Source organism: Silene latifolia, chromosome 10 (assembly GCF_048544455.1).
Source record: "Silene latifolia isolate original U9 population chromosome 10, ASM4854445v1, whole genome shotgun sequence".
NCBI lineage: Eukaryota > Viridiplantae > Streptophyta > Magnoliopsida > Caryophyllales > Caryophyllaceae > Silene > Silene latifolia.
This window is the reverse complement of record NC_133535.1, coordinates 26913435-26937890: the sequence shown is the minus strand read 5'-3', so window position 1 is coordinate 26937890 and position 24456 is coordinate 26913435. Positions and strand designations below refer to the sequence as shown.

The 24456-nt window shown below is 36.0% G+C and overlaps 4 protein-coding genes across 4 annotated transcripts; 1 reads left to right on the top strand and 3 right to left on the bottom strand.

The window, feature by feature from the left end:
- Nucleotides 1–487: 487 nt before the first annotated feature.
- LOC141607335 (uncharacterized) lies at nt 488–1342 on the bottom strand. The gene has a single exon (XM_074426689.1). The coding sequence runs from the start codon at nt 1340–1342 to the stop codon at nt 488–490; it is 855 nt and encodes a 284-aa protein (XP_074282790.1).
- A 4097-nt stretch (nt 1343–5439) lies between these two features.
- On the top strand, nt 5440–6785 carry LOC141605414 (uncharacterized). The gene has a single exon (XM_074424156.1). It carries the CDS (start codon nt 5924–5926, stop codon nt 6635–6637), a length of 714 nt encoding a protein of 237 aa, XP_074280257.1. The 5' UTR covers nt 5440–5923; the 3' UTR covers nt 6638–6785.
- A 3545-nt stretch (nt 6786–10330) lies between these two features.
- On the bottom strand, nt 10331–14010 carry LOC141605413 (uncharacterized). The gene is made up of 9 exons (XM_074424155.1): nt 13644–14010; nt 13422–13487; nt 12552–12632; nt 12416–12469; nt 12266–12334; nt 11087–11149; nt 10844–10926; nt 10688–10753; nt 10331–10594 (listed from the first exon to the last, which is right to left on the bottom strand). The coding sequence occupies exons 1-9, from the start codon at nt 13878–13880 to the stop codon at nt 10552–10554; spliced, it is 762 nt and encodes a 253-aa protein (XP_074280256.1). The 5' UTR covers nt 13881–14010; the 3' UTR covers nt 10331–10551.
- Nucleotides 14011–14944: 934 nt separating this feature from the next.
- LOC141605412 (protein LAZ1 homolog 1) lies at nt 14945–23184 on the bottom strand. The gene is made up of 9 exons (XM_074424154.1): nt 22986–23184; nt 21533–21922; nt 21146–21202; nt 18760–18868; nt 18421–18605; nt 18049–18137; nt 17552–17807; nt 16175–16420; nt 14945–15641 (listed from the first exon to the last, which is right to left on the bottom strand). The coding sequence occupies exons 2-9, from the start codon at nt 21746–21748 to the stop codon at nt 15360–15362; spliced, it is 1440 nt and encodes a 479-aa protein (XP_074280255.1). The 5' UTR covers nt 21749–21922; nt 22986–23184; the 3' UTR covers nt 14945–15359.
- Between the last annotated feature and the right edge of the window lie 1272 nt (nt 23185–24456).

Genomic DNA, 24456 nt, shown 5'->3' with positions numbered 1-24456 from the left:
TCATTATACAACTCAAGTTCTTTGTGAAAGGATTACAACTAATATGGAATGATTAAAGTTTAATTATTACAAGATTAAAAGCAAAGCATAAGATAAAATGTTCTTCAAAAGCTTGGAGTAGTTATAGTGATGCACACAAATCTAGGTTAAACTGTCACACAAAAGCCCAAATGCGGAAAATTAGACCCGTATTTCATTAAAAATGTGCAGGCTCTGGGGAAAGGCGCAGGCTGCGCACAGGAGTCCTTCTTCGGAATTCGATCATAACCTTGATCCTTTGCTTCTCCGTCTTCACTTGACCATGCTTGGTTAGCTGAACTTCATGTCTCGGTTAGTGCAAAATGAAATCTCCATCTCTTTTTTTTTTTTTTTGGTAGAAAGTAAGAAATTTCATTAATAACTTTGAAGCCCAAGTACATGTTTTCTCAACCATACAACATATTGTCGAATTGGAGAAACCAATTCTAGTCAACTACATCCATCAAAATTAAGCAAGAAAGCTCTCTAACACTCTCCTAGATCTCACTTTACACTGCTTTTTTATCCTAACAGATACATCACTCTTAACACGCTGACAAATAGTCTCAGGAGTCCACACCATCTGGTTAACTCGGCAGTTATTCCGAGCCCACCAAATATGATAGACCAGAGCCATAAAAATAGCTACGAAGGTATCCATGTTGCCTGAACACCTATGCTCCCGCCACCAGTCCAATTGATTCTGCTGTGAGATGTTACCATTACACCAAACATTAACCAACTGCAAGCACCTCTTACTGTAGGAACATTCAAAAAATAGATGTTCATGTCCCTCCTCAGCTATACCACAGAGATCACATACAGTCTTAGTTAAAAGTCGACCTTGAATCCATAGCCACCCTTTGAAATGATGCTTAGGAATTGCAGCAGCATTCCAAATACATTGATACCAGTCCACAGTAGGATAGTCATTAACCAACCACTGGTAACTTGCAGCAATAGTATATACTCCTTCTTCACATAACCAACTATTACCCTCATATCCTGCAAGCATCTTATCCTTGACTCTACAAATTCGTCTCCAAGCCCAACTGCTCCCATGTGAAGGTTTGTAATCTTGCCAAGATCTATCTTTTAAATAAACACAGTGAACCCATTTCACCCAGAGATGGTCCTTCTTTTGCATTAGCCACCAAACATACTTCCCTACAGCAACTATATTCCATCTCCTCAAATCACATACCCCTAAACCTCCTTTATTCTTAGGCAAACACACCTTGTCCCAGGTAACTAGAGCTGGAAATTGGGATGAAACTTCCCCTTTCCACAAGAAACTCCTGCAAATGCTCTCAATTTTGGCCATAATGCATGTAGAAATTATGTATATCCTGGCCCAATAGCTGTGCAAGTTCCAAGGACACTCTGAATCAGCACTAACCTACCAGCATAGGAGAGCCTTTTAGCCCCTAGTGCTCTGATACGATCAACAATTCTTTCCACTAATATGTTACAATCCAGCACTGATAACTTTTTTGCAGAAATAGGAACTCCCAAATATTTGAAGGGGAGAACCCCAATTTTTAAACCAGTCAACTGAGCAAACTTCTCCAAAAGCTCCCTAGGCATACCATTCTCATATACATTTGACTTTTGCTTATTCATTTGTAGACCTGAGGCAGCAGAGAAGGTATTAAAAGCCCTCATAATCACTATGAGATGTGTAAACCAAGAAAAAGTTCAACATGTCCAAACTACAATAAAATGGAATAGGCCAGTGTATGACAAGGATTAGTACACAAAATTGGCCTCACAACTCTAATAAACGTCCTAATTTGACACAATTGACACGACATAAATGACTCTATTATGAACCAAACGACTCTATTATGAACCAAACGACCCCTTAGGCCTCGTTTGATTCATACGGGAATCAAATTTATGTGTTAATTTGCCATGCACAGGAGTTTAATTCCTACATTAAAATTCACATGAATTAGAGAAATCCGTTTGGTTGTCGTGTTGGAGTTTTATTCTCCTAGGAGTTTACAATAACCATGAGGGGGTCGGTAATAAAATTCCTCATCGTGTAGGAGTTTGAAACTCCTTGGTATTTGAAATTCCCCCATTTTACAAAAAATGGGGTATAACCAAACAACCTCCAAAACCACAATTTATGGAATTTTAGAATTCCCATAAATTGGATGGGCAACCAAACAAGTCCTTAATTGACGGTTATAAATACCATCCAACTACCGCTGTGAACCAAGAAAACCATTTAGGTCTAATGCTCTGTATGATACACAAGTCTAATTCTTCTTATAATTTTCAACTAGTACCTCGGTAATGTAACTAACTACTGAGATAAGAGATTACAATTCCAAGAATTTTTTTATTAGAATTAAGGAAACTCATACGTATAATTATTCTAAATTTTTTGTTGCATTGAGGCCAGGAGGGTAATGACACAAAGTTAAGTTATTGTCGGGTTGTTAATGTTTACTTGAGTCAGCTAAGTACGGGTCAGCAAGGATCTTCTCCATTTTTTAAAAGAAATGAAGAGTATTTTTTTCTCACAACACAATTTTATATTGTTGTTTTCAATCCACTTGCTTTTATCTTTATTTTTCATGCTAAATTATGATTTGTTAGATCGCTGTAAGATGAAATCTAAACCAATATAGGAAACCCTCCATTTTTAATTAGGAAATAGAGAGGATCCTAATTGACTTTTTACCGGTTATCGATAGCATATTTGTGTCTTTCCTAAATGATACCTATTTTTTGTGAATTTTGTGTATAACCCCCTTTTATGTACCATATTTTTACAAATAACCCCCTTTTAAGTCCATTTTTACAAATAACCCCCTTAAATAACAGTTAATCCTAAAAATTACCCCCTAATATCGATTACACTAACGATTGTTATAAAACCCGTTCTATATACGATATTACGACTTAAACTTTTGTAATATACCTAAACTCCCCTTACCTTACTCATAACACTACCCACCCAACAAACACACCATTCATACTTAATCAACAAATCCCCAAATCAAAACATAAACCCTAAACATAAACCCCCAAATCAATCGTCGGCAATGGACCACACAATGGGCAAGATTCTATGTCGAATGAAATCCAAACTTGTGTTTCAGGACCTATTACAAAAGTTGAAGAATGATAACCACAACGTGACCGTCGAAATAGTCTCGCAAGCCGCAATTAACAGTTTTATTTTTCTTGGAATCGGCACTAAAATAAGCTTAATACTCCGTACAAGTTAAACTTACAAGTCAAGAATTTGAAATCGCGTCAACAATTTCCATACTTGAAACTTTGAAAGCTTCTACAAAATTTTCATCTATTATTAAATTTCTCAAAGTGAGCCTGCTTTTCCGAACCGTTGCAAGCAGGGCTTACCTGTAAGCTCTGTTCTCCAATATACTTGCAATTGCTTGAGAAGTTACAAGCAGGGGTGTATGTTTAAGGTTTAGGGTAAGATTATTGGTAGTCTTGAGACAAGACTTTGGTGAGTTTTAAGACAAGACTCTCTCAATCTTACCAATAATCTACTTGAGTCTTGAGAAAGTCTTAACTCGGGTCTTGGAAATCCAAGACTCACCTTAAGACTTTGAGTAAGTCTTGACCCCACCTTTTTTACTTTATTTTTATTTTTAAAGCCTATATTTTCTCTTAATTACTATCTTATGTTCTATAAATAAACATGCTTTATTGTTAAATATTTTTTCTCAGCCATTCCTCTCATGTTTAAAGTTCAGTCCAAATAATTTCATTACAAAAATCAAAACTTTTTTATTTTTGGGTATAGATCCTAATCAAAATTTTGCTCTAAATTCTATTATGAATTTACTGCAAAATCCACAACTTCAACATATTTGTTTAGCGTGACACTCCTCAAAACCCAATCTCTATTAATCTTGACACTCAAAGTACACAACAATCCCCGAGTACAAAATACTTGTTTAGCGTGCTATATTATATTTATGCATTTTGATAAATAATGTTTAACTAACCTTTTTAGTGTGTTATATAATTAAGTTTATGCATTTCGATTAATAATGTTTAACTACAAATTAGAACTAGTTAATAAATTTATAAGAAGAAAAGTGAAATGAAAAAGTAGGGTCTGAGGTGAGTCTGACTGATAATGTATAAAGTTTGAGTTAAGTCTGAGGTGAGTCTAAACAATAGAATAATAATAAAAGTGAGTGGAAAGCTGATGTGGCAGAGTTTTAAGAGTTTGATGAGTCTGACTGATAATCTCACCCTTAGTTTTGATTTGGAGATTTGTTGATTAAGTGTGAATGGTGTGTTTGTTGGGTGAGTAGTGTTATGAGTAAAGTAAGGGTAGTTTAGGTATATTACAAAAGTTTAAGTCGTAATATCGTATATAGAACGGGTTTTATAAAAGTCGGTAGCCTAATCGACATTAGGGGGTAATTTTTAGGATTAAGTAATATTTAAGGGGGTTATTTGTAAAAATTGACTTAAAAGGGGGTTATTTGTAAAAAAAAAATGGTACATAAAAGGGGTTATAAACAAAGTTCACTATTTTTTTTCGCAATTGCTAAATCCCACACGAGGTTTTACTTAATCCCGCACACTTTACTATAGTATTCCAATTTTAACCTTTCTTTTAAAAACAAATTTTAAAAATTCTCTTCCTCGCAAAACCAAACTAATTCATCAATAATTCGTCTACTATAGATCTTAGTTCGCACAAATCATGAGTAATTTTGCAGTTTTATCAACAATTTTATTAATACACGCCTTAATATTGATTTAGTGAATATTTATTTAAAGAAATACGAAGTAAGAAATTTGCAATTAGGATTTCTTTCAATTGTCATCTCCTTCAACTGCACATTGTTCCCCCAGATTGCACCTAAGATGTTGAATACTCCGTACAAACAAAGCTATCAATAACTCGTCTAAACACAGAAGCATTTGCCACGCCATTCCCCAATTTCAATTAACATAATTGTAATTGAGCAAAACAATGTTAATTATACATTTAATCAAATTCATTGTCGTCGACTACCATCGTCGGAGTTAGGTGTTTGTTTGTTGGCGCGGTGGGCAGGCATCGGCCATCGTCGGAGTACGGTGTTCATCTGTAGGTTGGCGTTGATGTTGGCACGGTGAGACGAAGGGGAGAATAGTGTGTTTTTTTTTTTCAATTCTCTCTCAATGGTTGTGAAATGTGAAAGGGTTATACTCGGTATAAGAGAGAAAAATGTGGGGATTTAGTAAAATGGTGTGCGAAATTTAGCTAAAGTTAGTTATTGTACCATTAAAAACTTGACTCCTATACTTTTAACTAAAGAAAAAAACTCACCATTAAACAGGTTATATATACAACATGTTGTATAATCTATTAGATGCCTAAATATATCCGAAAAACTTTTTGTAGAAAATAGCTGTAGTTGGAACTTTTTTTTTTTTTTTAACTCATACCATGATTAGAATATTCGTAAAAGCCATGAAAATCATGAGTTCACAATTTCACATGATATTATCACATAATAAATCCAGCAGACAGCGTAGGCAATGTTCCTTAAGCCTGACGGCTCGGCTCGAAGCAACCGCCCACGTTAACGTCCAAACTTACATTTCACAAGTCTACTCACACATGCATGCACTTTCCTTATACTCCCTATATATAACATCCACTCCCTTTACTCATTGTCCCTGCACAATCTTAAATCTCCCCATTCTCTCTTTCACAAGTCCACAACTACTTGCTCCTTCATTTAGTCAGTGGCGGATCCTGAACTTTACCAAAGGTATCCTCGTACTCGTATGACTCAATAAAATTCCCAAAACGCTTATAAATTTATTATCTACTAACCCGCTATTTCAACCAGTGGCGGCTCAAAAAAATTCAAAGATATTTTCCTTTAGTCCTTTACAGTCGACGATTATGGACCGGAGATGGAGGGCTGATGTCATTCCGGCCCCAAACTGTCCCCGGTGTGCTTCCTCAAACACCAAGTTCTGTTACTACAACAATTACAGCTTGTCCCAACCAAGGTTCTTCTGCAAGGGTTGCAAGCGGTATTGGACCAAGGGTGGCTCCCTTCGAAGCATTCCTGTTGGTGGTGGTTGTCGCAAACGTCGTTCGAGGTCTACCAAAGTTAGCAGTAGTTCACCAAACTCATCCTCTGATTGCTCTGAAAAATTAATAGGGCCTGACATTGACATGGCCGCAATTTTTGCTAAATTCCTGAACTATAATCAGGGCAATCTCAGACGGGAGATTAATGGGGCGGCAAACACCACATCTTCTGAAGGTTCTCATGATTCTCTGACATCCAGCTCTTGTGGATTGGAAAATGGGTTTGATTCACAGATAATTTCAGGTGACTTTTTCGTTCCTGAGCATAACCAGCTTCAGGAAGAAGGAGCAGTTCAGGGATTACTGAACCTTGATTTAGCCTGTTTTGATGACATAATAGGAGATGTTTTTTGGTCAGATGACTCAAATATCTCCAGCCTCACATGGCAGCCAGTACCTCAGTCAGAGGAATTTAATCCAACATCATTACCAGTACACCAGTATGATGTCTCAACTGATCGTCTTTCCACCAATAACTGGAGTTGCTTTGATAACTCAGAATTTGAAGCACTCTCTTGACCTTGGAATTTTTCATAAACTAGTGGAGTCCGGAAACACCCTTGCGTTGGATACATTTAGTTCTTCCAACCAAGTATGAGTAACACTATCAAAAATCTTGCAGTGTAGAATTATGATGAATGAAACCAGATATATCTTCAAGAGTAAATAGACAGCACTGTTCAGAATAGCAGTGTGCCGGTAATAGTCTCACAGATAAGGATGGTTCAATTTTTTTGCCCTATTGTCATTCTGTAATAACTAATAATCATTTGCTAATACTGTTATTGGTATATAAAACTCAAAATACTACGAAAGACAATAGAAAAAAAAACACGCTGAAATTACAGCCTGTCCGAAACTCAAAATCCATCCCATTACTCTATTTATTTATCCACTGCGTATTACTCCATACTATAAATAGGGTGAGTGCAGTTACAAATTATACCTTCAAGAGGGGTGCAGATCCTCTCCAGTACGGTACAATCTAATGGCCAGTATTTTTTACTCATGCTTAAAATTGTCTACTAAACTAATTCTATTTTGTTGTCCTGAGATTTGAATAACTTTTCACATTGGTGACATGGCATTTCATCTGTAAGCCTGGTGTGGTGATTAAATTGATAAGAAAACAATATTAAGGTTTATTTTCTCATTAGATTGCTCATACAGATTTCACTGATGTACAAAATTTGTGTTTATGTCATACAGATTGCAGACTATGGAGTATCTGACTTCACCAAAGTGAGAAATACTCAAACCTTATGCAATTAAAGTAAAAGCTTTCTCAAATCTCAAGTCACCAAAACGAAATTAACCCAAAACTCTGGACAATAAGTCAAATCTCACGCATCAAAATAGATTTTTCCCTTTAACTAAGGGTACTTCGACGCTTAAAATAACCAGGACCTGCAACTCATTCAAATCCATATGCTACAGAAAACATCACAGATTCACAGGGGCCAACAAAAATAATATACTCCCAACAATTTCACACAACAATAGAAAAGGCAAATCTACTACATTCTTTTGGTTGGTAATTTATGCATACTACTTTTTTCGATTATGGATCACATAATATTCACAAGAAAGTAGAACCCCACTAAATTTTGTGAATTTGTCAGATTTGCAACGAAGTCAAAATCAAATGTATAAGCAATGCTTACTTGAGATAGGAGTCATCACGTTCCTACGAACCACATTATCCCATTGGCAAAAAGGATATCCAGATTCCAGATGGCACGTCGCGTTCCATACCAAAGGATAAACTTAATACCTGCATTATAACTAGTCACTTTCAAATGGTTGTAAGCACATGTGAGTAACATTCATGAAGGTTTCTAAAACTACCATACCAACGTGAAAATGACATTTAGCTAACAAACCTTAAATCATTGTTGTTGAGTCAGTATCATCTAGCTGATATCATAATGTTTCACCCATCAGGTCATATGTCATCTTATAGCCCAACCCATGTGAAGATGTCATTGCATGTAGCTACTTCTTGCATCATACCGGAAAAAAAAAATAGATGGTGAGAATGTCATTCTTCATCATTTTCTAGTGCAGAAGATCCTTGCCCATATCTTCTGATGCCTACATCCGAAAAAAAATAATCTTTCTTAAAAAATCTTACTTGAGCAAAAAAAGGAGCAAACTATCTGGTTCCAGTAATGCTAGACACGCATTAATGCTATACTATAAATCAAAACCTTCAAGAAACTCCCACTCAGAAATGACAAGTCTAGTAATGTTAATACACTGTTGTTTTACCAGACATGGGTGAAATCGTAAGCCAACTTCAAGCTCTACTTTACTTGAAGAAGTAACAACCATTCACAATTGAAGAATGAATTACTACTACAGAATGGTTGTAAATCTGGGAAGTGACACTACGTGGCGATCATTTGAACTTTGACGTTATCATAACCATGTTGGCCACATAAATGGCACAGTGACCTAAATCAGTGTGTGACAACTGGAACGTATATAATACCATGATTATAAATACCTAATCATTGTGCAAGTATAGTTGCAGAAGGACACAATAGCGAGGATCCTGACAAGGAGATAACAACTTGTTTTCCTTCCATCCCGATTACAAATTGTTTTGTAAGAGTCACTATGATTCTTGAAAAAACTCATTGATGATACAACTAGAAATTACATAGTATATTTGAGTCAGGTTAAATACAAGTTTCGCAAATGTGGAAACTCTTTATGAAAAACTCATTGATGATTAAAAAAAACACCTCTCTCTCCAATGGAAAAAAAGAAAAGCAAACGAGTATTCAACAATCAGTTTGTCATTAAGGTTCATGTAACCTCGTTCATACAGTAATCGATAACTATGACATGGAACTGGAACAAAATAATCACATAAGCTATAAGTAGAGAGGTTACCAAAAGGCGGCCAGTGCTTTTAAATCATAGCAGCGGTCATCATGAGGTTCTTGCCCATCAACCAAGTGTGGAGCCTTCCAGTTATGATATGATTCATGCAAGGGCATGCATGCTTCTCCAGTCAAGTTTAGGGACAGCTCTCAGCATTAGCAACAAGTACGTACCTGAGTCCCTGTGCTCCAACATTATATCAATGCCGAAAAAGCTTCTGTCCAAGCGTGGTAATAGGGTAGGATGTTTACAGCCTTAAAACTATGCTAAAAGTCTAAAATAACAGAGAGGTTATTTCAGGATGACCATTAAAGAAAATTGCATAGACAATTTCATCGACTGCCTGCTATTTCATAACGTAATAAGTACAGACAGGTTAGTGAACTATCTTGTTTTATCTCATCATGTTCCAAAGCCAAAGCATAGCGAGTGTTGACTCACTGGAAATGAAAGAACTTCCCACAAGAGGGAGTTTCATAAGAGGCAATGATCTTATGATATAGTAGTGGTAAGCAAATCAATTCAAACGAGTTTTTCTAGGACTAAAGATGACTAATTAGTTACTGGAAAAACTTGGCCATGATACAGAAGACGAAAATTCTCATAACAAGCAATGAGTGGATTCCAAAAGAACCTGAAAAAAAGCACAATATACGTCTTAAGAGATCTATCGGACCACATGCTAATCCTTCTCAAGCACCATCACTTTTTATGTGAGGTTAACTAAACCTCGGCAAAAATGCAACAAGGCCATTAATGGCTGGTTCCAAAAACAGCTTGCATTAAAACATAACTCAATTCAACCATAACATTTTTAAACAGGCTCTTCATCTAAGTCTTATGACACCCAAGTTCATGATGATTGCCATTAAAAATTCAAAATCGGTTCAGAAATCACCGATACAGGTGCCCATGAAGCAGAGAGACTCGCGAAGTTGCGAGGCTACAGTGCCCATAATCGAAATCAGTCAGTGACAGCATAATACTAAAGTGTGCTCACTCCCAGCTTAAATTTTGTGCCAGTTCGCCTTTGGTAATCTAATAGTGGACTTAAAACCATGGGTAGTATTTTATTCAGAGCTGACATTCTAATTTGAGATACAGTTCTTTGAAATGATCTGAAAATGTTTTAACACTTCCTTTACCAGCTTTTTTGGGGGTATACATCTGATCATATTATGTAGAGTCAGTCTATTCTTCAATCTCAATAAAAGCACATTGCACAAGTTAAAATCAGGTCAGACAACACCACAGCAGAACTTAGCATGTCAGACATTGGAACTACTTGCTTTCTGCAACAAAATCTGACCAGGATTTGACTTACCTAAATGAAACCACAATGCATTTAGAGTAACCTATTATTTCAGCATATGTAAGTATGTAACAGGTTTAATCAAAACAACTGTTACACACAGGCAATGTACATTCATCCAAATATGAAACATAAGAATTACTTCCAAATCATGATTATAAAAAAATGTATGATAGGAAGATACAGTTGTTACAACTATCACTGACTGTTGATCACTGATCAACATAAGTTATTGTTTCACTTCAGGGTGCCACTTGATGCTACATCCGACACTGCCAAAAGAATTTAGAAGCTGTCAGCTTTCAAAGAATAAGTTCCTCACAAAGGCGAATGTGGGCGAATGTGAGAGAAGGCTGTATAAGGACCTTGGTTTTTGAACTGATGTCACGGGTTGGCCACTGAGGACAGAGTCGATTGCCATACTCAAATCCCTAAGGAAATTATTGACAGTGGAAACATATTAACCGGTGCCAAGAGTTCCAGGCTTTTAAGGCATTTAGTTATGGGGTTAGATGTTTTACCTCCCAGTGATGGGCAAATTGTTGCTTGGTCTGGAATCATCAAATTGACCATGGTAGACAAGCTCAAACGGCCTCCTTCCATCCTGTCGCAAATTGCATATACTCTTAAGAAATAGTCTAACACAATAAGGTTATGACAACAAGCATATTTCAATGAGAGTACATTTAGCTAGTTAGCACAGAAAATCTTATTTGTACCAGAACATTGAATTCAAAATTAACTGGGATCTAATAACCATTCACCTTTTTAAACAATAAGAACTCAGGAGTGCAAACTGCTCCAAAATCACGTGCAACATCTTGGGTCTGCACAGCCAAGATTCATTGTGACAATAGTTATTAGATGTTGACAAGTAGCTATAATCAAGAGAATTAGTATTGGATACATATAAAAAATCAAATATGAATAAATTTATGAGTTAAGCATGCTTACTAAGGCTAAGTAACCCAATATCAGAAGCAAAATATACACACAGTACATAACTTTGCAAAGTAATCCTACAATTCAAGCAAGTAACAACATTGTCCCATGAAAAATCATCATCATCCACCAAAGAGAATACGCTTCAAGCAAGGTATGGGGTTAAACATACACAGCCTCTCCCTGACATTATGATTCCATTTACACTAATTGGAAACAGGATAGCCATTAGCTACTTCATGGAAAGAGAAACATCGAGAGTTTTAAGAGCAATTTAGCTCATTACATTATTTCACTAATTCAATGAAACAATAAAGTTTTAGCCCACCTAAACTTACAAAGAATAATTCCAAAATGGCTACAGTAAAAAAGTAGACCATCAAATTTCAACAGTACTTTCATAAACGCAAAAGTGAATCAAATGGTCACATAGTGGAGGATAAGAAACCTTTCTCATGGAAACAAATTATTCACCCATCAATATTAAAGGTCTTAAAGATCATATTAACTGATCAACCAAGCTTCAAGATTTGCATTGTGTAAAATTTTTTACAGGTTCGACATACTTGCTCGATAGGAGTAGTCTCTACTCACAGGTCTCATTAACAGAATCAGAAGGGCGGTGATGCTTCCAAAGGTGACATCAAATCTTCTACATTTCACATACCTTACAGCTTTTAGTTTATCGGAATTCACTAACAGACTATCATTATACGTGGAATCCATCCTCCTTATCCAATAAAAGTAAGCATGATAAAGCACAACCACATACTAAGAGCTTGAAGAATACAGAAGATATTTGCAAGTTTTCTAAAGATCCAGAAGAAAATCATTTTTTTTCCATGGCATAGTACTTGAAAAGTAATGATGATTAGACAAATAACATCTACAGAGACCAAACAAATACTACTTTGGTCTGCAAATATTACAGCCTAGCCAGACAATAAACACAAAACACTTATTGCCTACATGAAAATATAAAAGTAATTTCAGCAGCCTACCTCATCATACAAATAAGGAAATGGGTAGCCATATACTTTAGCGTCTTCTGCCATGAATTCGGGTCCATCCTGGGATGACAATTGCTATATCTAGTCATCTACTTAGGCAAAGATTGGACCTTAAATCATAGAATCTTTGGAAGTGTAAACCTGTGGATGAGTGACAACAGAATTGGAAGATATCGCTACAACTGCGAGTCCTTTCTGCAGAATAATATTGCCACAAGCTAATCACATCGAATAATAGACAGAAATGGATAACCGAACAATCATTTAATCTGCGTACCTTCATATAAAACTCAGTAAGCTTCACAATACTCTTCTTCAAATGTATGACAAAGGGGCAATGGTTGCAGATGAACATTACCTGCATCAGCCGTTGTTAGTGGGAAACAGCACACTTGTATCATTCATTCACTAAAACATACTCCGTAAACAAAAGCACTACATCTTACAATCACATTCCCAATGAATATACATTTCTAAGTTCCGTCATGGGTCTACTCCGGGTCAGTCAAATGTATGCCGAGTAAACAACTACTGTCATGGTCCCAATCATTTGTTACCTTCGATTAAAATACCACTCACAAAAAATAAATAGGGTAAGCAAATGATTGGGACGCACTGAGTATTTGATCATTGAGGGTCAATGCTTAGTTGAGCATGCCAACAAGGCGCTCGGAGAGAGTTTGGGGATTACTTTGCTTAAGGTTATATCAATTAGTTACCGAATCCTACTTCTGCGCTAGTATTTCCCGGTTTTAACCTCCCCAAGTAGACTTGAAATACCCAATAGAGTTTCCTATTGCTTTTATACTTTTTCCCCGAGGGAATGATAATGGTAACTAGAGCGATAGTTGATCCATAGATTGAAGATACATATTTGTCAATAATCCACCATATTCTAAACAAAGTTGTGCTATGTACATATCATAATTTGCACCAATTACAAGACCTCTACTTCCTCTTTTCATACTATGGAGCGCGCAATATCCAAAATTCATGGCAAGTCACTCTTTACGTGTACGAGCATACCAATTATAAGATCCAAAAACTTGCATAAGACGGTCTTACAGTCCGATAAACTCACTTCAAAACATCAACAACTCGCACTAGTGACGCAAACCACAACATAAGAAAGAGAAATGAATCATACCAATAGAGCTGGATACGCTTCGAAATCCTGTAAAGTCCATGTCTTCCCCGTCAACGGCTCCGATAACTAGTACAAACACAGAAACTCAATCACATTCAACTCATCCACATTCGGAATATGACATCATATTACGTAACTTCCAAATTTCAGCACAATCAGTTCATACTATAGTCAAATTATGAAATTAAACATTGTGTAAATTGATCGTCATGAGTAGGTTACCTCAAAATCAGGAGCACGAAACCCTAGAGAAACGCGGTTGGATTCAGTCCTAGCTGCTCTGACAACAAGAGACGACGGCTTTCGAGGAAGACGGGGGTTCAATTTGGGAGAAATATTAAACCCTAAAAATGGCGAAATCAAAGAAGATTTGAAAGCGGATGAATTGAGCGAGAAAGTGAGCGAAGACGCGGTGAAGAAGCGCGGAAAAGTAGTTGGTGATAATGCAACGGTATTCATAGTGTTAGTTAAAACAAGTTGAGGTCACTGTTGTTGTTTCATCACCACACTTTTCTGTTTTCTCTGTCTAATCTTATCTCTTGTGCTTATTTCTTACTGGGATCAGCTCTTGGATAGTAGTGCTTTTTTCTTAGCATTTTTTCTTAGCAATAGGTCTTGGTATAGACGGGTTGGGCGAACAGACGGGTAAAGACCTCTAATAAAATGGGTAGGGGAGACAAGGTGGGGCACCCTCCATGTGCTTCCCACTTTATGACAAATGGGTATTTTGTGAGGGAAAATGGTATCCGTCTATACGTATAGATGGATAGTGTCCGTCTATAATGAGAAATTGTGTTTTCTTAGGGTGCGTTTTGGTTCGCGCCTGGGTATTGCCTTGAAATCAAAAATGATATTCGAGTGGGTTTGGAACTTGATTACTCATACTTGTATTTGTTTCAATTTTAGGTGAGATGAGGTTGAAGTGTTTCATCTAAGTTTTTTTCATGGTTGGTTTATTATTTGATAATCATGGGTATCAATCTCATACCCACGTCCCCTTTGGGTATCAGAAACTCATATCTCATGTAAAAAAAAAAAAAAAATCATTTAAAATATGTTTATTTTCATAGGGGGACCATCAATCCAAGGCCTAAGGTAGGAGGATCAAATACCAGAAAACTAAATTCAAGAGACCGCAACAAAAACTGGACTCGGTCTTTATCAGTTAGGAAATTCAACACTACATGAAAATGATACGGAGTAATCAACAAAGGGTGATCTATGTTAGCAGGATTAAGAACCGGTGAACGAAGTCCAACAATTTTCTCCTTCCAAAGTTGAATAACTCTGGATTCTCGTACGGAGTGTAAAAGAGTTGTGCCTAAATCAATGTAACTTCAACACTTCCCTATCTGTCACATCTGACATGAAACTCCGGCCGACTCATGAAACATGGAATTCCCACTCTAAACGATTATAAATTCTACGTTAGTGTTCGAGTTTAAAACACTGTTGATCACTTTGCCTCCAGGTTTGAGGAGCAATGTTTGTAGATCTTGCATACACTTGTTTCATTCTGTACATGCTAAAAATATTTTCGTTAGGGCGTATGTATAAAGTGAGTTACAAGGACAGTTTCAGATTTCAAACTCAAGAAACAGAGTATTACTTACCCTCAGTGACTTTACCGGCTAACATTTACTACTATACAAGTTGAAAATTAGCTTCATATCTAACTGAGAATGCTAATCAATGGTAATATCAGTTACTTTTAACTGTCTCAAAATGCATGTGCACTTCAGGCTAATGAACTGTGTCAAAACTTCGTCGCAAAGCAATCCACGTTTCGATCAGCAAGTAGCATAATAGAGGTCGCAAATGGCTGTGCAGTACTGAATGAACATACCAGTGAGGATCGGCAAATATTGAAAACCCACTGCAAATCTCCTCTTGACTCAAGCCAGGTTATTAGAGCATTTTCCAAGTTGGGAAGTTTCGTTACCTAAACTGGGAAGACGAGCCTTTTGATTTTTGATTTTGCCTCAAACCCCGGGATAAGCCACTGTCACTAACACTCCCCTCGAGAAGATTGTCACGAAAATCTGAGAATTCCTTTGAATATGAATTTAGTGGAACAAGACTGTCATCTTTTGAACTTCTATGCAGCTCCAGTTTCTTGACATTTTCAGATATCTCGTGAAATGTTCGGTTTATTTTTGCAAATCCCCTTTCAACGGGCTCAACCACATGGGACATGGTGTACTTCATGTCATCTGCTATCTGGACAATACAAGACAAACGATTTTGTCAGCAGCTTGATTAGACGCAAACAAAAGACAAATCATAGTTTAACTCAAGTGACTGGATCAAATTAAGAAAAGATACAATTTAACCCAGTTAAACTTCTTTGCTTTTTGTTGGATGTATGCTCTTTATCTACTTTTATTGTCGATATTGGGTGTTATTCTGGGAACTTTTTTTCGGGTTTGTTGGTTTGGCTATGTTACAAGGACTGTCAGAATTTGGAAATATCTGTCAAAGATGCGCATGTCCAACAGCTGGACTCCGCTATTTTAGGGAAAAAAATCGCATTTTAACCTTAAAATAAAGCGTCCAAGTGTCATACTCATGTCCAAGTGTTACATGTGCGTTGAGCATTTAAGTATTTAACACGGGTATGCAAGAGAATGTGAGGAGTGAGGACTCTAGAGTAACACAGGATTGGTCAAACTTTTGTAATGATGTACCTCGCTTGATTTTTTTTTTCCAAAAAAAAGAAGGATAAATGAAAGTACAAAATTTATTGCACTCACAATTTCCCCACTGCCGACGACCACATCACGAACAGATTGTGGAAAGTTCATCTTCTTTTCTCTGTCATCAAGTCGAGAAAATCTCATCTTAGTAATACGAGCACCATCTCTAACCTCCTCTGGGTCAGGAGGGGTTCCCAGGGCAGCATAGTCATCCATAACGGCCACATTTCTAACACACCGTTCTCCACGTTTGTAAGGTACTGCCGGAAATGTGTATAGATGAACCACAGCAGCAACACCCATCTATCAATACAGCATAATGTTAGAGCTACAGATATAGATGGGACCGGTGTAGAAACTAGGACACAAGAAAGCCACTTCCCATTATGAGCTTGAGAAAAAATAACACAAAAAATGAAATAATGGAATGCTGTCCCAAGTCTCATAACACATGATTCAGCAGAAAAGTCCTTCAGAAGGGACACGATTAATGATGACATTGCAATGTCAAAAGAAACACAATCAGGGGCAGGTTCATGTCTACACACATAAGATCCTAGGAAACATCAACCAAAATAAATTGTGCACTTTGTCCAATGGTGGCTTTGAAAAAAAACATATGCGGAGTACAATATTAATGACTGAGGAACTTTCTATAGGACCTCGTAAACAAATATTCAGGGTCTACCACAGCACGCCACCAGCTAGTACGTTACATTCTTTCTTTCTTTCTAGATGATAAACAGCGCTCTATGATTCAAATTACGTAACCAAGTCACCGCAAAGATAACACATCTCCAGAAAGGCAGAAACATAACTGTCAATCTTACACTACTTACGCCTATGAAAGTTTGTTGTAGTCCACTTAACTACACTTAACTCGGGATTTTGAAGACAAGAACAGTAATTCAAAAGATAAGACATTGAAGACAAAACGACCTGTGATGCCACTTTTTTCATCAAGGCAAATATTTATCTAACTCTTGTGCATGATTAATCAACTACCCCGCATGGAACTGTGGGTCCTGAGTTTCTGACAAAGTAAGCAACTGGGAAGCTATTTATACGCGCAGCTTGTTCTTGTTTAAGCCGTTTAAGTTGTTTCGGTCAGCCATTGGTTGTATGGTAATATATCGTTCTAGAATTGGTCTTGGTTAAATAATCGCCAGGACAGGCCATATTGATCATATATCAGCCAGAACAGCTAAAAATCAGCTATACTGAAAGATTGTCTGTAGATTAAAATTTTTGGAGAAAGCAAAGAAATTTGTGTCACTCATCATCTAACCTATATTATGTATTATACAACATGTCAAAAAAAAAAAAAAAACTCCCTTCTTAAGCACCTAACTGAGCAAAAGCAAAGAACTACTGATTAATCCACTTAGATACAAGTAGATAACTGAAAAACTACAGACATACAAAGCAAATTACCTCAATACAGATTATATAGTCTTGGATACGTGTTTTCAGCTCCTGGGCAAATGAACCTCTGAAGGCCCCTATAGAGAAAAGGAATGCAACAGCCACTCCTTGCCACCATGTCAAGAATACTATGGACTTAAAAGTCAAAAATTTTGCCAAAGGTTTGATAGGCTCAAGCTTATCTTTGGTTACTGCATAAAATTGAACAAGACAATACAAAGCCCAAGTTTGACTGAAGTTAAGAACAGCTGCTAAATAGGGGTATCTGCAGGAAAAAAAATCCATAAAAACAGATCAGTAAAAGAACTTCACTGTTCAATATGCAGACTATTAAACGCCATATCAAGCCTTTTTATCTCATGTCATGCATCTTGGCTAGCAGGATACCTCTCATTTCCTTTTCACTACTAAGAATACATGATCATAAAGATATGCTCCGATACAAGTTGCATAAATACTGAGCTCAAATTCCAAAATATACAAGAAGCTCAAATGCAGCATCTTACCCATAATTCCACTGGAATTTTCCTTCTCCGTAAACACCACAGGCTTGCAAGAGTATCGCTAAAAATGCACATATCAACTTCACTATCATCTGAAAAGTCAAAATACTAACATAAGAACTTTGAGTTATGCTGACAGGATGAAAGTTTAACTGAGCCCCAAAAGGCAATATTAATGACGACATTTGGATAACCAATGATACTAACTACATACTTCATATATTCAGAACAGAAGATTTTAAATTCATAGCATTGTAATCTGGCCTTCAGTATCAAACAAAATTGTTTTACCCAAGGTTAGGGTGGGGAGTTATAGGGTCCATGAATATTATTATCATATTAATTAATTTTCAATTCTTCAATTCAGTCACTTACGTATTGAACAATTCCAATTTTGACAGCTTGATAGAAGTCTTCACCAAGATACCACTCTTTTATAAAGTATTTAAGAGGAAATGGATGCTCCACAACACCATACGAATATGCTTCTTCCAGAAGGGGTGAGCCAGAATTTATAATACTCTGACTTTCCATAAATTCAATTGTCTTCACTTCACCACCTGTAAGAAAATTAAGTGAGTCCAATCAACAACCTTTTCAGTAAATCCAATCATTAACCATGCTAGCAAACCACTTCCACAAAAGAGATCAAAGCATTAAGAATGTTATGCTAGAACACATAGATATAAATAAGTATTGAACTTTAGAAAATACCTAAGCAAGCAATCAAATATCTCTCAAAACAGTACAAGGCAAAAGCTTCATAGCAGTCTCGAATTACTTCACAGTTGAATGCGGCTTTTGAATTCAACAGCGATAAGAACTGTAAGGAAAACAAGACAATTAGCAAGCAGAACACTGCAGATACCGTATCAGTAAGCCAAGGAACTATTATTAAGTAAAATTAATTGAGAGAAGCAACTTTATCAGTCCAACAAAGTGGCCAATAATATTTGACATATCAACGGCTAAATTTGATAGAACAGAAGCCAATTTAGACAAAGCAAGAAAAAGGCTATAGCAACAGCTCTTCTACGGCGTCGAGGATTGAGAAATGTTCAAAATTAAAAATAAAGAATAAAAAACGAATGACAATAAATTGAACCCCCTACGAGGAGTAAATGGCCACAATAGTTGACAAATGTGGAGTGCGAGGGAGATTACCAAATTATGGAATTTGACCAATACTTTGTGTCTATATCAGAGGCGGAACTAGCCAACAGTTACTAGGGCTGTAGCCCGAGATTATTTTCAGATAAAGAAAAATTAGTAAGCTAAGGGATTCATTCTAACAAACTTGGTCTAGTGGTAAACTTGAGCTGTTTTAGCGTATTGGAGTTTTGTGTTGGTGCAAGTACTATTTTATGTGGAGTCGTTTCCATAAAAAGAAAGCACAGATAAAAATACGATGCTTAAATGAAAAACAAATAATACTATATTTCTAACCTTATTAAATTAAGTGAAACTATTTATGTTGTGCACGATATTATTCAATGATAATATCGAGCAGTGGCAGATAATAAGCTTGTATTTCGAACATCTTTTTTAATTTTTTTTTTTTTTTTTTTTGTTTCTACTACTTATAAATCTAGCCATAGTAGCAAAAAAGTTTCTGGTTCTACCCCTTGTCTATATGATTAAGTAACAAAATTATATATCAAATATAAAAATTAAAAATACAACAACAAACAACAACATCAGAGCCTTAATCCCAAAATGATTTGGGGTCGGCTGACATGAATCATCCTTTCGAACCGTCCATGGGTGAACGCACGCCTCAAAATGCGAATAAAAAAAGGGAAGATGAAGAACAAAAAGGGAGAACGAAAATGTAATGGAAAGTCAAGGTGAACTTAGGGGTTTTAAAATCGAATTCCGTCTTTCTTTTATAAAAACTTAAAATTTAAATCGAGAGAAAAGATTAAAACGATTTTTAAAACCGAAATATAAAAATTAAAAATAATAAAATAAATAAATAAATAAGTAAAGGCTTCAATGCATCATAGGTTACATCCACCCCATAACCATCATCATAATAGTATAGGAGATCATGAGGTCAAATACAATATATCAGCACAGGTGAACATAACTTAGAAATAAGAGTGCCTTCATTTGAAGTTACTACACAGTTTACAAAAATAAATTTTCGATCCCCCACTAATCCACTATGCCTCTAGCCCAAAAATACATATATCAGCATAGTAGTAACTTAATTTTAGAAATAAGAGTAATTTCATTAAAAGTTTTAATTTACACAATGTCGATTTATATTCCTCACTCCGCCTCTAAATTAACTGCACTAGTGACATAATCTTTCCACCTTTTACTCTTACTATGTATCTCCCAACAAATACTAGACACGGTTATTTAAATCTCTCCCAATTATTATAAACTGTGTAGGGTAGAATAACAGGACTGTCTCAACAATTTATCACAAAAAAAAGCAATTTCAACAACTAGGGTGGTGGGCCCCATGGCTAGTTCCAAATCTATCGTCCTACATTACTTTTTATGTGATAAAGTACATAGTTTATACCAAGTCCCGCAGCCGCACATAAAGCATAGATAGGCCCATAGTGAAATGAGATTGATAACATGTGTCTACTGACTGTACTCAGCAGTAGCTGTTAGGCGTATTCCAGTCTCCAGAAGCCATAACATTTAATTTATTCTCCATTACTTATACTTTGAGGCGGTAAAATTTCTATCATTAGCTTTTGTTTCATTCACTACTTTCAGCACTTGGTGAAAATGCACTTTTGTCTCATAAAGATGTTCTGTGATAGTTAATTATAGTATAGTGAGGCACGTTCAAGAGAGCTGTCTAAACTCTAAACACACTACAAAAATTGTCGAAGTAAGATAAATAACCAGCACCAAAACAAAGAAAAAGGACGTTCAGAAACATCAGTAATTTACTATTTTATTCTAGTGAATTTGATATTGTCTTGCCACAATTTACCATCAAACCCCCAAAGACCCGCAAGTCAGAAGTCAAAAATTAGAAGGCTTATAACAAGTGAAAAATGCAATTATGCAACTGACAATGAGAAGAACAACCAAACCCTTATAATAATGCTCAAAGTTTGGATCCTCTTACCGATTCTATAGCATACACAGGAACCATCAATATAAGCCCTATTAAAAATTTCTGTTCCTGCAATAAATACAAAGAAAAGGGAATACATCATAGTCCACACAATGGTTATGAGAATATAGAATGGATGATAAAACCTTTTTCAATGTATACAAAATATGCATGCAACGGGACGCTAAGAAAAAAATCATCAACGTAGAGCAACTGAAAAAACCATTACCCCACTCCCACAAAGACATGGAGGGGTGAGTATGGTTGGAAAGACGCAACCTTTCACTTCTCTTGACAGCATATACAGGTTGATTGCATCGAGAATTGCATCAACCAAACCATATATGAATTAACAACAAAAATCAACATACTGAAACCTTGGGCTAGAGAAATACAAACCTCTGGTTGATTGTAAGAAGCCAAGTGCTCAAAAATGAGATAAACAGACAGCACAAGCGCTGTAAGGACAAATATACTAGCACTCGTGATGCTCCAGCTGTAGAGTGTTGTAGGCCCAGTACCCAATTCGAGAAACCATGTTTGCCCTGGTCTACTAACAGACTCCCTCACATTTAGAGCAAAATACAGAATGTAAACAGCCCACCTCCATTCCATGAGAAATGCCCTAGAAAGAGTATTTCTTCAATGCTATATAAAGATAACACCAACCTACATACATCCAATGCTCAAAATGGCGCCTTTGAATTTGAGTCCTAGCCAAAGTCCAAATCAATACTCACTTCCTAACTTGTTTGGAAACAATTACCAGAAATGGTATATAAGGACAAGCTGCAACCAGGACAAAAACCAATGAATATCAAACATAAAACCCAAAACCATATTAGACATATAAGTGGTGGTAATGTGGGCGACATTATAAGAAACAAAGCCAAATTCCACAGCAGGAGAAAATTGTAAATAAATATCAATTGCAGCAAAATTAATAACTATATGCAGACTCAGAAATCCAGTATAGGAGTCCAAAATCAATAAGTAGCTTAATCAAAGTATTCCAAGTTACCAACTATCCAGTGATCATTATTTACCATTATTTACTATACAATGTAAACAACAAGCCGTCCAATAACCCAGTGGAGTACCTCAGTTATGTTGGGAGGGGTCCCGGCCCCACTAATCATTTAAGTACATCTAAATTTCATTGAAGAAAAGATCACTCGGCCACCATTGGCTCGGTGTTAAGTGTAAGTATTCACACACGGGATTAGGAGTCCAACTCTTAGCCCCCTTCTTCTTTATTTCAAGACGCGCCTCCGAAAAATAAGTAACTATAGGCTACAGCAACTGTCATTGTTTTAAAAGCTAAACCTAACCGAAACATGCCCAGGATAATTACCGATACGTGATACTTGCTGTTATGAACTAATCAAAGTCGAAAACTAATAGCACAACCATAGAACTCTTATGACAAAGCAAGAAATTTGCCCTGAAAACCCTAAAAATTAAGCACATTGGACAGAAACACCATACCCACACAATTAACCCAGTAAAGAATCACATACTAGTAGATTGAAACAACAAATCGTTCAATGTCTAAATAATGAACATAACACATAAACAAAAAGCTAACTTAAAGAGAAAAACCACATCAATTTCCCTAAAAAGCTAACTTAAGAGAAAAAGGTGAGAAATTGAAGCAACCCCATTAAACAAACACATAAAACCAACAATGTTAACCAATGATCAAACACCAAACAACCATGTATCACCAATAAAGTAAAAAAAAATCAATCAAAACAAATTCAGAAGAAACCCAGAAAATCATGCAAAAGATATGAATAAATAAAATCATGAAAGATACGTAATTAATAAAAATTAAGAAATTAATTGGTACCTGAAGAACAAAAAGCGGAAAAAGGAGGGAGGATGAGGAAGAAGTTTGAGGAATGAAGAAAGGATCTTGTTTGTTTACGTATTTGTTTGTTTGTTTGATTGTTTGGTTTGACCGTTTGTTTCAATAGGAGAGAGATAGAAACGTGTAAATCTTCCAACTTTACTTCTTTAGGACTCTTTTTTTATTGCGTTAAATTTTGGATTTTTTTTTTTTGTCAAAGTCAGTCTAACATTTGGTCACTTTGTACAAGTGCAGTCTAACATTATTTTTTTGCCCTAAAGATTACTAAAGTTTATGTTTTATTTGTTAACAAGTACCAACTGACTTTTTTCGTCAAAAATGTCTAGATTTCGTCTTGACTTAACCATAAAACATGATTTTTTAAATTAAAATCCTATAATTACAATTAACAAGCACTTTACATTTATTATTCACCAACTTTAACTAGACCTTTTAAGAGAAAATGGTGAGGTTGGGAGTTGGTGTAGAGGTGGAAAATGAGTTAAATTATGAGATTAATCCGTTTTAAGGAAAGGAATTAGGGAGAAAACTAAATAAAACATTTTCATCCTCAAGTCAAATCTCAAATTTGATTTTTTTTTATGGAAAACGTTAGTTGATACTTGTTAACAAACAATATACAAACTTTAGGTACTTTTGGGCAAAAAAAATAATGTTAGGTACCTCCGTGCAAAGTGACCTAAATGTTAGGTACCTTCTGACAAAAAACCCTTAAATTTTGTACTCTTTTACGGGTACTTGATTTTATTTCTTGTACACAAATAACGACGTGATAGGACTTGGAAACAAAGAAAAAAGGGAAAATGCACGCGGTGCCCTTGAACTTTCGATTTTTGCCCGAAATACCCAATTTTTTGTTCCGGAAAACTTAAAGAGGCTATAACCCGTGTTTACGAGCTCAGAAAGTGACGATTTTTTTTTCAAATTGATTATCTTTTCGAGAACTACGACTTGAAAAAAAAAATTGTCGCGTTTGGAATTCGTGACAAAGAGAGATGGTCACTCAAAGTTTGTTCGGTAAATAAAACTTTGACGTACAAAAACTACTAGCTACGAGATCCAAATACGACAATTTTTTTTTTCAAATCGTAGTTCTCGGAAAGATAATCGATTTGAAAAAAAAAATTATCACTTTCTGAACTCGTAGACACGGGTTATAGCCTCTTTAAGTTTTCCGGAACAAAAAATTGGGTATTTCGGGCAAAAATCGAAAGTTTAAGGGCACCGCGTGCATTTTCCCAAGAAAAAATAAATCGGATTGGTTTTAGTTTACTTGGTAGTGTTTATGAAAACGCAAACTCTATAATACCCCCTAACCAACTGCTTCGTTTCTTCAAGGTTTTATTAATCTTGGATAGGAATCAAAGTGATTGTGATATGTTTCACCTAACGTTGTTCATTTTCATAACCAAAATGCATTAATTTGGTTAATTTTTTTTAATGTTTGTCA